The sequence below is a fragment of the Galleria mellonella genome, unplaced genomic scaffold (genome assembly GCF_026898425.1).
Source record: "Galleria mellonella isolate WM207_F2 unplaced genomic scaffold, CSIRO_AGI_GalMel_v1 utg424, whole genome shotgun sequence".
Classification (NCBI taxonomy): Eukaryota; Metazoa; Arthropoda; class Insecta; order Lepidoptera; family Pyralidae; genus Galleria; species Galleria mellonella.
Genome location: NW_026442097.1, coordinates 2,514,215 through 2,529,678, shown reverse-complemented (window position 1 = coordinate 2,529,678; position 15,464 = coordinate 2,514,215). Strand labels below are relative to the sequence as shown.

At 36.8% G+C, this 15,464-nt stretch overlaps 1 protein-coding gene across 1 annotated transcript; it reads right to left on the bottom strand.

Moving 5' to 3' along the window:
- Positions 1 to 887: 887 nt before the first annotated feature.
- LOC113515898 (T-complex protein 1 subunit epsilon) lies at positions 888 to 15,405 on the bottom strand. The gene is made up of 10 exons (XM_026900194.3): positions 15,181 to 15,405; positions 12,647 to 12,881; positions 10,382 to 10,614; positions 9,775 to 9,933; positions 8,413 to 8,559; positions 7,240 to 7,447; positions 6,367 to 6,521; positions 4,968 to 5,122; positions 3,315 to 3,406; positions 888 to 2,145 (listed from the first exon to the last, which is right to left on the bottom strand). Exons 1-10 carry the CDS (start codon positions 15,286 to 15,288, stop codon positions 2,009 to 2,011), a joined length of 1,629 nt encoding a protein of 542 aa, XP_026755995.2. The 5' UTR covers positions 15,289 to 15,405; the 3' UTR covers positions 888 to 2,008.
- Positions 15,406 to 15,464: the final 59 nt, after the last annotated feature.

Below are 15,464 nucleotides of genomic sequence, written 5' to 3'. Positions count from 1 at the left end.
CGGTATAAACAAAAACAAGAAATTGAATCTGAAAATTCGAATTTCATTTCATGGTAGACCTTTTCTCAAAGGAACGTGGGTCTAAAATCAATAAAATTTTTAGCCTTCTATACATATATGGACGTCTAGTTTTGAAGTTAGTGTGGATGGTTCTTTTTTTGTTTCTTTCGGGGAAGATATAAAGTTTTACTGGTTTTAAAAACATGCTATTATTTTGATTTCATTCTGCAAACAACGATGTAATGATAGACGTTAATATTTGAACAACTTATTCAAATGTTCAATATATATATATATATTTTTTATACAACTTAGAATGGCAAACAAGCTGACGGCCCACCTGATGGAAAGTGGTAACCGTCGCCTATAAACATGAGCAGTACCATGGATATAACAGAGTATACTGTTTCGCCCATGATACCCCCATGCGTTGCCATACCTGAGGACTCAGATGTTATTCCACTGTACCTTGTAAATTCACGCCATATCCCACCCTTCAAACCGAAACACAGCCCTGCAAACACAACTGCTTCACAGTAGAAACACGAATTGGACAGAGATACCCAAGTAATCGACTTTTGTTTGTACAAAGAGAGAAACTTTGTAGTCTCCCTCTGGCATTTTGTTTTTATTATTTCGGCCATTAACTGTCTCCTGTTGGACATAAGCCTTCACCATAAGGGGACTCTTGCCAGTAGTTGCAACGCTTGGCAACCGCAGTTAGTCTTTTAGAGATGTTTTAAGAGGGACGCTACTGCTGATCCCTCGCCCTTTTTTATCTCATAAATCCATCAGTTGTTCTAAATAATTGGTTTTACCACATATGAGGGTAAGTAGATGATGTACCATACACCTTAAATGGTTAAGCGTAAAATAAAACGAGTCGATAAAATAGCTTTTTAATTTATTAGTGCAATAAGGCATACATCACGTACACAACATTTCCCGTCCCGTCCCGTCCAGTTCATATACGGCGACATCACATTGTTCAAGACTTGAGACAAAAAATTAATACTTCCGGTAATCCCTATCTGTTTTAACAAATTTTAATTTTAAACTATCTCTTTTTTACACCACGAAGGTAGCAAATAAGCATATAGTCAGTCCGGTGGTAAACGGTCATTCTAGCTAAATTCCTCTCTGATACACTGTTAAAATTGATAAAACAGATTGGATATACCAAATACAATTATTAAAGTCAATTTAAACTGACTATTGTTCAAAATGAACTCAACATGTTGCATGTTTTGCAGAAATGAAATTCCTATTACAATATTAATTAAACAAATGCAACGAAGTTTCGTTTACAATATTCGACGCCATTTTGTTGTTGCTCGCATTAACAAGATGGCGGATTCTGAGAATACATTAGGACACATTGTTCATATCTTAAATTGAAGTAACTTAACATAGACACTGCAGTCTCTTAGTTAAAATATTATTTTGCATGGATAGGAAAGTAAAATAGTTGGAAAAAGAACATTTTCTATATTGTAGCCAATTTTAAAGGTAAGCAAGCTGACAGATTACCTGATGGAAAGTGGTAACCGTCGGCTATTAGACATTCAGTAAGTAGTTATTTCTCTGATAAAAAAAAATGTTACTATTGCGAATTTACATAATAACATTTATTTCGGAATCAATATTATTTCGAATTATTGACTTTTTGTTACAAACATTAAAATATATATACCAATCGGTCCAGCCGTTTTAAAGCGCTTTTCTTTTCAGACTATTTTACTTCCCCTTTTCTTAAAAGAACATGACGTTTATCCATTCATATTAATTCCACATTTACGGTATAAAATAGAAAAATTACATCAATACCAATAATTTTTTGTTGAGGACTCAGTATTTAGTACATCGAGGTACTAAATAGGTAGGTAGGTAGGTATTAGCAATAGTTTAAAATCAATTATGATATAACCTCTCCATTTCATAAAATAAATGTGTTAAGGATACGTCTATAGAAATAATTACATATCTAACTACATGTTTTGATGTGGTTTTATTCGATGGAGTCAGCGGGCGAGCGTACATCGTCAATTTTGAGTATCATCTTGACAAGTTGCGTCGCTAGCGCGATCTGTTGCTTCTTCGAGTGCAGCGACTCTATCACGTTCATAGACTTCATGTCGTTGGAACCTGAAATTAAATTGTTTATATTATATATTAACAATCATAGATTTCATGAGCTCTATAATTGGGATATGGCAGTGAATTTACAGGGTACAGAGAAATAACACCTGAGTTCTCGGAAATAACAACGCATGGGGGGTATCATGGGCGAAACAGTATGCTCTGTTATGTCCACGGTACTGCTCATGTCTATAGGCGACGGTTACCACTTTCCATCAGGTGGGCCGTCAGCTTGTTTGCCATTTTGAGGTGCATAAAAAATGAATAAAAATAAAAAAAAAGGCTGACAGAGATTTGTGGAAGACATACATGAGGGGAGAAGAGATTGTTAGTAATAATAGTAATAGAGGGGTCGTCCAACACTTCACTTGCCTGTATGGTGTCGGCACGTAAGAAGCTTTCTTCCCCATCAGTCGTCGATTCTTTTGAGTTACAAACTTTCATCATCATCATCATCACCTGGGCCATTATCTATCCACGGCTCAACGTAAGCCCCTCCCCTACATAGACTGTTCTAAGGAACGGGTCTGAGCTACTGCATTCACTCGCTTCCTGCAATGCATTCGAGGCTGTCGTTCCATCTAGACGTCGCCAGTCGCCATCATCAGACGACGCCCCACATCGTCCTACATTGCATTTGTCCGTATGGTGTTGCCACTCAAGAACTCACAGGCTCACAAGCAGTATGAAACCTTTAAGCCTTAGGAGAGATTTTGCCTCACTCTGCGTGTTCTACCGCCTGTATAACGGATTGTGCTCAGAGGAATTGTTCAATATGATGCCCACAGCCACTTTCTACCATCGTACGGCTCGCCATCGACAGGGAGTTCATCCTCATGTCCTACAGCATCAATGGTCGTGTACTGCGCGGTTTCAGAGATGTTTCCTCGCACGAACACTCAGGTTGTGGAATGAGCTCCCTGCCGAGATTTTCCCAAGAGACTATAGCATGGGGTTCTATCAAAGGGCCGGTAAAGAGGTTTCTTCAAGGTCGGCAACGCACGCGTAATACCTCTGGTATTGCAGGCGTTCATAGGCTACGGTAACCACTTACCATCAGGTGGGCCGTATGCTTGTTTGCCACCTCAGTGGTATAAAAAAAAAACCTATCTTCCCCATCAGTTGTTAGTTCTTCGAGTAACAAGCTCTAGCATTTATAATATTAGCAGGATTACCTTTGCCCATACAGTCGATTCCCAGGTATGGGTTGTTCTCGGCCACTTGGCGCGCCTTCACCTCCGACAAAGTATCGATCGGCGACAGACCACTGCGAAGTTAAAATTTTTTCATAATGAAATACATTTTTATTTTATTTTACTTCAATAGTGACATATATAATACCTAAAACACACGCATGAAGGGAAAAAATTTTTGCTTATTTAAAGCATTTTGTTTTTTTATTTTTTGTACATGTATTTTTTTATCTTTTTTTTTCTGTGCATTTATGTCTATTGTTGTTTGTGTGCTGTAAGTAATGGAAATAAATTATCTATCTATCTATAATAAATACAGCCATAACATAAAGATTGCTCTCAGCAATAAGACCGCCTTACTGTACTTATACAATTGTATCGTTGTGTTTGTAAAGTGTTAAAAAGAGAGATGTTTTCTCCCACGAACACTCAGGTTATGGAATAAGCTCCCTGCCGAGGTTTTCTCAAGAGACTACAGCATGTTGTCAGATTGATCTGAAATTTGGTACACACATTTAATTTAGATGACAATACAATATAATAAAATCAATAACATTATAAATCTAAGATGGCCGCCGATACAAAATGGCGGATTACATATTTTTCCTTAACTCCCGCAATATGGATATCAAATGAAAGGGCTACACTAGTAAAACACGATGATTATGTCAAAATTTAAAATTCAAGATGGACGCCGGTCCAATATGGCGGACTAGGTACAAATTTTTCCACAACCACCACAATATGGGTATTAAATAATAGGACTACACTGAGACACCCAGACACTAGACACTCGGACACTAGACACTCAGACGCTAGACCCTCAGACACTAGACACTCAGACACCCAGACCCAGACCCTGCATACATCTTCAAAAGTGGGGTAGAGGTTTCTTTCAGGGTCGGTAATACCTCTGGTATTGCAGGCGTTCATAGGCTACGGTAACTGCTTACCATCAGGTGGGCCGTATGCTTGTTTGCCACCTTAGTGGTATAAAAAAAAATTCAGCTCTATTCAGCTTTTGTCCATAGTAAACAACGATTTTGTATGGAGACGTGTACGCATCCATTCGACTCTCCGCGTCTATTCTGCTTTCGCGGTAACTCAGTATAAAATGAGGATAAATGTGTGTTTATCATGCGAATGCTATAGAGAGCGTTCAGCGCTGTTCCGCCGCATTCACCGTCGAACGCGGCGAAACAGCTCTTTACACAGATGTTTCGCGACTCCTTGTCGACAAGTTGCGACCTGTATTGTTTCTGCATTGATTTTATTTATTATTGCGTAATCATTATGTACGCAAGGATTAAAGAGTGCAGATGTATTTTATAGTAAATATAATTATTTTACTTTTACGAAATGCATCATATTCAACGCCGTACGCAGTAGACAAGCGTTTCAGCGGAGATAGCACGCTATGACGGCTTTTCTCATTCTTACGACGCCGTACGCGGCCGATAGGAGCAGAGCTGAGAGAAGTGTGACCAAAATCGTTTAGCAAAATGCGAATGGAACTGAATAAAGTGTGAGTAGTCCCTAATACTCATTTTATTTGTTTTATTGTAAAATTATTTTATGATAACTTCAAAAAATAATTCAACACAGTGTAATTTTATTAGAAATGAATGGAATCACCTGTTCTCAGCCAACGCCAGCGGCACGGATTCGAGGGCGTCAGCGAAGCCCCTGTAGGAGTACTGCTCGAGCGACGACAGCTTGTCGGCCGCGCTCGCCACCGCCAGCGAGCACGAGATCTCCGCCGCGCCGCCGCCGTACACCACGCGGGAATCCTGATGGGAAATATTTATTTTATAGACTAGGGACTAACTGTGGCTTCACATGTTTTGCAAATAAAGTCATGTTACTCATTGAAATGAATTTAATAAATAGGTTTAGTATTAGATAGATATGTGAATACTCTTTATTGTTTCCTCCAAAAGATTATAATAGTATAGTACATTACTGCAGCGGCCAGCAACTAAGGCATTGATGGACGAACGTGCAAATGTGGGCAGAGGTGTAGCCGAGGCACACATACGTGAGTCTATCAATGCCTAGTTGTGGCTAAGGCTTTTGTATAGTATTTTTTCAAACAATGCGCGGAAATCAAAAACACAATTTTACTTTTTAACTTCAATGACGAATAACGAACAATTTTATTTTTCACGCGCCAGAAAACTAACTTCAATGACGAATACGAATCTATGTACTTTCCCCTATACGAACAATAATAAATCTGATTCCTAAACAGTAAAAAACTATATGACAAGAAATAATATTTATACTTAACAAAAATTTTTCACGCGCCATTTTTTTTTTTTTTTTCAATAAACAGCTTTCTATTTGCAAGCCAGTTTGAAATTTAAGTAAAACCTTGTATTAGTTACCTTCTTGGTAGCCATGTTTCGAAGTAAAAAAGGTCGTTCCATTTTTAAATTACAGGACAAATTTGAGTTTACATAGTAATTTATTTAGCCGCAAAAAACGACAGACACACAATGTTCGCCTGTAGTTGTCACACTTGGCAAGCAGATTGGTAATCGCAGTTAGAGTTCTGTGATATTTTAAATCCAGCAGCATCCCCGCTGCCCATACCTCAACCATTCCTTTAGTCGCCTCAAGGAAGATTCTAAGCCAGGACCTTACAGCAACCTTTGAGGTAGAGGGAATTAAAAATGAGCCTCCAGTTTTTTTTTGATGGGTGAAAATGGTATGGTAACCCCGCCTGCGCTAACGGGATATGCTGGCGGAGCACCAGTGAAGGGTGATAGATGAGAATGAAAACAGGCCAGTTAGCCCATCATGATGAATTCATCAGGAATTAACCATGATAGTTTCCAGGGGGAACCACGAGGAGGTCGATCTGGTTGAGTATATATGGATATATAAAAATCCCATTGCTAGCAATGGGATTTTTAGTCTCCATTATTAACAATCCCTTTCCCCCCAACCTTCAGTTTGTTAGCCATTCCCAATTGGCTCCAATGGGTAAAAACCGTCGTACACGTGTGTGTGTTCCGAGTTGTGGTCGTACCTGCACGAGGCTGCGTACGATGCAGAGTGCGTCGTGCACGGAGCGCTTGGCCTCGTCGACGATCATGCGGTTGCCGCCGCGCATCAGCAGCGTCACCGCGCGCGAGTTGGAGCACTCCTCGATCACCAGCATCTCCTCCTTGGACGTGCCGAACGCTGCGCGGGAAACAAGCGTGTTTTACAAACTAGAATTTTTATTATCACACTATAAGGAAATCAAAATCAAAGACAATCTTAATTATTGTGTTGGTTTTTTTTAATGGATGATAATGGAATGGTAACCCCGTCTGCGCTATCAGTATACACTGGCAGGGCACCAGTAAGGGATGACTATTATACAATAGACTGATGGGGCTATTTGACCCCATTACTAACAATCCCTTTCCCCTCAGATGGAGCAGATTCGTTGGCTCATCGTGACGAATTCAACGATAAATAAATCTGGTGCCCGCCAGTGTACACCGATAGCGTAGATGAGGTTACCATACCATTATCACCCATTAAAAAAAAAAACTAGCTCCATTCTTCGCTCATTGCCCTGCCAGCGTATATCGATAGCGCAGATGGGGTTACCATTCTATTGTCATCCATAAAAAAATTCTATAGCACAGATAGGGTTACCATTTCATTTTCATCCATTAAAACAAAAATAAAAAAACAGGTAAAAATAATAGTTTACTGCGTTAATTGCCATCTCTTATCTAAACTAACTAACTAGGTAAAGAGGTTTCTTCAGGGTCGGCAACGCGCGCGTAATGTCTCTGGTATTGCAGGCGTTCATAGGCTACGGTAACCGCTTACCATCAGGTGGGCCGTATGCTTGTTTGCCACGTCAGTGATATAAAAAAAATAAAAAATAAACTGTAATACTCACTCAGCTCCCTAACTAGTCCACAAGAGCCCAGCTTGTCCGGAGTGAGCTCCTCGAACCTGGGCACAATCCTACCACCGGTCGCGATGGCGATCAGCTCCATCTCGGGCCCTCCCACCCAGCGGACGGCCGGCAGATTCTCGGCCAGGAGGAGGTGGTTCGCCTCGTCGTCGAAGCCCCATTGACAGATTGCTAGTGTCGCTCCGGCGTCCTGGTGACACGAGTGAAATTTAAAAGAAATACCAATAATGGTATGTGGGGGGAAAGGGATTGTTAGCAATGGTGTTTGACAGCCCCATTGCTAGCAATATGCCCTATTAGGTCGACCTCCACGTGGTTCCCCCTGGAAACCATCGTGAACAATTCTTGTTGAATTCGTCACGACGGGCTAACTGACCTACTTCATCATTACCTATCGTCCCTCATTGGTGCCCCGCCGGTGTATACCGATAGCGCGGGTGGGGTTACCATTCCATTATCATTTATTAAAAAAAAAATGGTATGTAAAACTAATATCAATAGTACTTTTTCAAATTTTCAAAGCTTTAAATTGCCATTTTTTTTATGAATGCCGGGTTTGGAAAGTATGTTATCTATTGAGAAGAGCTCTTAGAAACTAAACAGTTACTCTTTTAAATCTCTGTTAACATTATGTGTATTTATTTAAATATATTATGTCTAAAATTACATGGTACAATTATGATTCAAGTAATTGTTTAGTGTATAGGTAGGTAGGCTTTGTTCAACAAATCTTTTTTAATAACAGTTTTTAACTTATTATAAGGCAAATTCAAATATCCTTAGGTATCTTATTATAACATTTAATGCCCATTCCCATTAAAGACCTATTAACTTTTTCTAAACGATACTTCGGAACAGCAAGTTTGTATTTGTATCTAGTGTTAAGATTATTGAGAACGCTGTTTTTAAACAGTTGAAGATTTCTGTGACGTGTTCTTTAATATAAAAAATGCTCAAATTTTTCTCTGTATTTAGCAGTAGACAGTTAATTGGTTGATACAATAATGATGACTTTATATACTGATGATATAAAGTCATCATATAAAGTCATCTGATGCACACGGACAAAATTGTGGAGAACATCCAATTAGTAAAAATATAAATGGAAAATTATGAAAAAAAAAAAATTGAATTTGTATGGAACAGCACTGTTACCTTGACCCTGCGCACCATCTCCAGGAACTTGTCCTGCTCGTACTGCCGCAGCTCGCGGTACTCGTCCGCGGAGCCCACCTGCAGCTTATGCTTGGTCTTCGGCTTGGGTGGCTCGAACGCACACGTCAGAATGGCCAATTTTGCGTCCTGAGAAAAAAAAAATTAAGGTTGTGTTCCACAAAAAAAAAACAACTTAAATAATTGTAAAATCATTTATTTCGATTTCAAAGCTGTACGAATTTTGATAATATTTCTATGGTACCATTTTGTAAGTATATCATTTCATATAAAAAAATAATTTTCCAAATCGGTTTACGAAGTTTAAAACTTCGCAAAGGTAGACGCAATGAATAATAAGAACATACATGCACTCTACAACGTTTAACTTAATAATTAAAAAGAGATAAAATTAAAACAACTTTATTTTTTTTCTATGTCTTAAAATCAACAAGGACAGTAGTCATGGAAACTAGAACAAATTTACCAAGATGAGTCACATCACTAACATGGACCGAGTAATAGCATCTTTGGCCACAACAGAATATCAGTGTTTTTCTCTTTTTAGGGCAAAGCAAAAAGCTGAGTTGTGGCCATTTTGTATTACTGTGGCATACGCATTAAGAGAAAAAAATTTTATTATGCATTCTGATTTTGTTTTTGGTTTTTTTTTTTTAATCTTTTGTACATGTATCTTTTTTTATCTTTTTTCACTTTGCTTTGGTGTCTTTTGCTGTTTGTGTGCTGTAAGTGATGCAAATAAATTACCTATCTATCTATCTATCTACGATCTCAGAAATACCTATCTATTACAGTTTATAACAAAATGAATGAATGAAAACCCTTTTATTGTTCCCTTCAAAGAATGATACAGATTATAAATATTCACAATAATAACAATGTACACAAAATGAATTAATTAATTATATAAAAGCAAGATAAAGAGGCAACAATGGGCGGCCTTGTCGCTAAATAGCGATCTCTTGCAGGCAACCTTAGGATGGAGAGGAATCACTAAAATTGTGTCAACATGGTCAAGGTACAATAATATGGTCAAATGGTAATATGATCCATAAAACTGTAGTTTGAGGAAATTATCAATTTAAAATATTAGTTTAAAGGATATGTTGTGAAAAATGACACCTCGAAACCTTATTACATAATACATATGTTCAAGGTGTTTGCCAAAATTCCATTGTCGTATATGTATATCATTAAAGTTGTGCCTGGTCAAGACGTAACAGAAAAATAATAAGACTAGACTTAGTAAGAAACATAAAAAAAAAACTAAACTGAGTCTGAATCACATTTTACTGTTACAAAAGAACCGCTAATAATGTTGGAATAGACTATTGTTATTCATACCTTAAGGACTTTGGGCATCTGCGGGTGGCTCATGGTCTTATCGATGACCACTCCGCGGACCAGCATCGAGTCCTCCATCCGGCCGCCGACCTTGCCCTCCACCTTGATCAGTTCGAAGTTCACGTCACGTTTCTCCAAGTCGGCTACCGACAGGACCGCCTGAATAAACCAATAAAATAAATTATTATTTGAATATAACACATGCTCCGTAAATCTAAAAAGGAATGTTGCGTTGGTTTGGTCATTTGGAGAGGATGGATGAAAGAAGAATTACCAAAGAGATTTATCGAGCAAGAATGAATGGAGATGTCGGTAGGGGCCGCCCTAGACGGACGTATGTCGACCAAATAGGCGACGTGCTGAAGAAGGGCCAAATTAAAAGTACCCGTAACCGGATGAAAATGATTGATGAATGTGGAAGAAGCGAAAGAGGTTTGTTTGAATCGAAGCATTTGGCGTTCCATTGTTTCTGCCTACCCTAATGGGAGACAGGCGTGACAGATATGTACGTATGTACATGCTCCAGAAAAATACGACTACCTTGCAAAAAAAAAAAAACGAAGTAAAACCCATAAAAACTAGTCTTAAATACATAAATGATACTCACATCAACAGCAATTTCCGCCATCAATCGGTGACACTTCACCACCACCTTGCTGCCGAGCGTGGTCATCGCCACTTTGATCAGGTTCTCCCTGGTGTTCCTGTTCACTGGGAACGCTTCGCTGATGCTGTCCAAGTGCTGGAGCGCGGTCGCCGCTGCCATCTCGAAGCCGTCGGCGATGCGGATCGGGTGGATACCCTTGTCCAGCAGATTGGCGGCTTGCTCCAGGAGTGCGCCTAAGTGGTACGTTCGAAAAGTAACAAATTTTTGCCGATAGATGGAGTTCTTTATCAATAATAACAATAATATTAATAATAAAATAGCTCACGAGGTGACTGAAATACGGGGGGGTTACATCCACAGAAATCATCCCAATCGTTGTTTTTTTTAACTAACTCATCATCTTCCTACCCTTATCCCAATTATTATTTGGGGTCGGCGTAATATGTTTCCCTTTTCCATTCTTTTCTATTCCCAGTCATTTCCGCATTCACTCCCATTCTGGCCATATCGTCCCTCACACAATCCATCCATGTCTTTTTAGGTCTTCCTCTCCTCTTATACCCATCTACATTCATTCTTAACACTTTTTTTTAAATACACTCCTCATTCCTGCGCATCACGTGCCCATACCAAGATAAACGGTTACTTCTTAACTTTTCTATCACTGGCGCTACTTTCATACTTCCTCTGACATAATCATTCTTGATTTTGTCCATTCTTGTCACTCCGCACATCCATCTCAACATCTTCTTTTTTTTTTTTTAACTAATTACAAATAATAATTTACTACATTTCCAGCTTGTCCTTTGACCTCTTCAAGATCAAGTTTTTTTTTTTCTTTTTTTATTAAATCGAAGCAACTGAACATCTCAGACACAGCCAAGGTAAATATCACAGTGCGTACTGCACATCAAAACAATATGTGAGTAACTTAAGGCATCACTGATGTTCAGTTATTTGAATTAATATTCAAATTCAAAGAAGTAAAGTAACCCAAGCAAACGACTTTGTACAAAAGTCGTTTGCTCGGGTGCCTCTGTCTCATTCGTGTTTCAACCGTGAAGCAGTCGTGTTTGCATGGCTGTGTTTCGGTTTGAAGGGTGGGATATGGCGTGAATTTACTGGGTACAGAGGAATAACACCTGAGTCCTCAGGAATGGCAACGCATAGGGGGTATCATGGGCGAAACAGTATACTCTGTTATGTCCACGGTACCGCTCATGTCTATAGGCGACGGTTACCACTTTCCATCAGGTGGGCCGTCAGTTTGTTTGCCATTCTAAGTTGAAAATTGTGTAACATTTTCTATAATTCTCCTAAATAACAATACATATAATAAAATCGTAACCGATCGCTGTCTGTACATGGAAGACATATAAGAAAAACTATTATAAGGGGCCTTCATGAGCGCAATAGAACCCAAAACAATGATTTTAAAAATGTTACGTCTGTACGTTTGTGTACGCTAATCTCTGAAACGGTTTAACCGTTTTGAAAGCGGTTTTCACTAATGCGCTACGGTTTGCTCCAATTAGCATTTATTGTTTTATTTCAATCGGTTCATAAATAAAAAAGTTATATCAATCTAAAGAGTCACATATAAAATGCTATAAAACAACCGATCAGTTGAAATGGCTGAACATTTATAAGGGTATTAGGTACGTAATTATCATTTAAGTATATAATACAATATAAGACTGGTTTCATTAAGTGTTCTAACGAGAATGATTAATGGAAACTACATAGAAGCGGGTAACGCAGCGGGAAACGGCTAGTAAAAAAATAAAATGGATTAGCATATTAAAAAAAAATATATATATATTAATAAAACTGCGGCTTTTAATCAAAACAGAATATCAGTGTTTTGCTCTTTTGAGGGCAAAGTAATAAACTGAGTTGTGACCATTTTGTGTTACTGTGACGACCTCACGAACTTAAAAATTATGAAATGAACTTAAAAATTATGAAATGAACTTAAAAATTATGAAATGAACTTAAAAATTATGAAATGAAATTAAAAATTATGAAATGAACTTAAAAATTATGAAATGAACTTAAAAATTATGAAATAAACTTAAAAATTATGAAATGAAATTAAAAATTATGATCTCTGTACAGACATCATCCAGTTACAATTTTACATTAGTAAGATTTAAAATTAATAGCATTTGTTGGTGACGTGAAATATAGAGTTGTGACTTCCTGGATCTAGATCTCTAAGTAATATGGAAGTTATTTTTTTTTACTGTACAGCATTTTACTCACCAGCTAAAACAACAACACCAGTTGTCCCATCGCCGATCTCATCGTCTTGACTCTGGGCCAGCTGCACCATGAGCTTTCCAATCTGGTGCTCCACGTCCATCAGCTTCAGGATGGTGGCTCCATCGTTGGTGACCGTCACCTCGCCGTCGGAGGACACCATCATCTTGTCGAGGCCTCGGGGACCGAGGGACGTACGGAGGATGCCGGATATTTGGCGCGCGGCTTGGATGTGAGACTGAGAAGTTGGTAGTATGTTATTGTGAGTTATATAATGGTAAACATAATATTTAAAGCTGTGTGGTCCCCGCATAGAATAGGCCACTCCTTCCTTTCCCATGGGTGTCGTAAGAGACAACTAAGGGAGGGCGAGGCATAGGTAGCAGCATCCCTCTTCAAACATCTTTGTAGCCTGACTGCGGTTGCCAATCCGCCTGCCAAGTGTGGCAACTACTGACAAAACCCCTCAATGTGGAAGCTTATGTTCAGCAGTAGACAGTAAAGGTTGATATGATGATGATGATGATGATATTGACTGTCCACTGCTGAACATAAGCCTTACCTATAGGGTAGTTATTCCATTAGTTGCCACCCTTGGCAGGTGGTCCAGCAACCACAATTAGGCTTTTAAAAATGTTTTAAGTGGAATGTTACTACCCATCTCTCTACCATTAAGTTCCCTTAGTCGCCTCTAACAACATCCATGGGAAAGTAAGGGGTAGCCTATGCTATGTCAGGATCACATGACCATGCTTAAAAAGTTACTTTATGTAATGATAAAATCATTCATGACTTCTTTTTCTACATGTGGTATTAATATATTAAAAAACATGGCATCCCTTATTACCAAAATAATAGTGCAAATAATTAAAATTGTTCCAGAAAACAAAAAAATTACTTCAATTGTGGTAAAAACCAGTCATTTTGATATAAAACTAAACTACTTAAAGAATTTTGATAAAATTTCTATGAGATCAATCTATAAGTTTTCATTTCAAGAATTTTCCAAATTCGTTTTGTAACAGACAGACAAATGAGGTAAGGAATTTTTGTTTTTTAATCAAATTTTTGTTGAGGCTTTGGTACACCAGAGTGAATATGCCAGCCTCATATGGATCGTCTGAAAGTCAGTCTGTCAGTCCGTCAGGGACACCTTTACCCACAGATGTATAAAATATAATTAAATTCAGAATCTCCTTTTTTTTTATTTTGGTTGAAAATATATCATTGTCTAAAATTTACTTAAATAAAATTATTAATTTACTCAACAGATAATAAAAATAAAAAATCAAAATAAATGTACAGGCAATAATAATAATATAATAATATATATTGGTATAATGTAATATATTTAGGTGTCTCCATTATAATAAATCAATACTCTGTCACTCTGTGTTTATGGCTAAATTAAAATGTTAATGTACCTCGCCATTGCATTATATTATATTTATTTATAATTTAAAATAATTTAAATACAATTTCCATTATTTATATTATGTTATTATCCATATTGTTAATATTTTTACTTGTATTTACTTGTATTTATTTGTATTATTTGTATGACATTTAATAATTTAATTCCATTTTAATGTTTGTCAAACACAAGGCATGCTGTGGTTGCCTATAAATGTAAGAACAGTTAGATCTAATCTACCAGGGTATTGTACTAAAATGTTTAGCTGTATCTTATGTTGGTAATCCTATAAATAAATAAATAAATAAATACAAGGCATTGTTCAAGTTTTATCAAACTGCAACACTGAGAATCATTGGGCAATCTTAGATTGATTCTTATCACTTTGTCTTGGACACTGATAGCACCATACACATACTTATATACTGTTATAATAGGATTTTCTTTTTCTTTTTTTTTATTTTATATTTTTTACTTATATATAAATATTTTGAGTGTAGTTTTAGTTAATTAATTAATTTATAGCAAAATAATTCCATTTTATATTTTGTCTATCATATTTTTAAATAACTAATTTTGAAAACATACTATTTATTGTTTGTTCTTTTTGAATGTTTACTATAGTATTATATAGTATATAATATATATACATAGTATGTATAACAAATTTCTTATGTATATGTATAAAGCAAAAAATATTTTAAATTTGGTATGCAATTCTTTGTAAAATAAAAAAAACTAAATATATATAATTTAAATAAAGTTATAATTTTAATATCTCGGTGTTAGTTTGCTAAAATTGGACGTAGTGTCATGTGACTCATACAAACACCTGGTAATAATACTGCAATTTTATGACTTTATACGGACGATAACAGAGCAATAACGATGTTATTTAAGATTTATAATGCTAAAATATTAATGAGAAATAGAGTCTCTTTGATGAAACTTGATTTTTCTATAAATTTAAGCGGATTTTGTGTGACAATTTTACCTAAGGTTATAATAACTTTTAGACGCAAAATTCTTTTAAGTATCAATATTTGTGTATTGTTTATTATACTACAATGTCTAAACAGAGTATAATAGCAACATAAAGTTATAAATAAACAATTTATCTTACCTTTAGTGCATCGATACCGGTAAGCCTTTTCTGTTTCTCCTGATCTCTTAAAATTATAAATGGTCGCCCATATTCATCAAAGGCCACTGTTCCTGGGAACATAGCCATTTTTCACCCAAAAATCACCGTACAAATTCAAGATGAAAAGAGATTAATTAGGAAAATTTATTGAAAACCAAATTATATTCTAGAAGGAAAACAATGAATTTGATTTGACAATTCAAAATTGTCAATGTCAAATATTGAATTGTCAATATGACAGTTAAAAAAATTAATCTACTTGA

What these genes read in the sequence shown, in the direction of transcription:
- LOC113515898 (XM_026900194.3), bottom strand. Translation starts at nt 15,288, where the DNA reads ATGGCTATGTTCCCAGGAACAGTGGCCTTTGATGAATATGGGCGACCA. An exon ending in AGATGGTGCGCAGGGTCAAG is followed by an intron (nt 7,448 to 8,412) that starts GTAACAGTGCTG and finishes TCGTGTCACCAG; the next exon opens with GACGCCGGAGCGACACTAGC. An exon ending in TCGTACGCAGCCTCGTGCAG is followed by an intron (nt 5,123 to 6,366) that starts GTACGACCACAA and finishes ATTTCCCATCAG; the next exon opens with GATTCCCGCGTGGTGTACGG.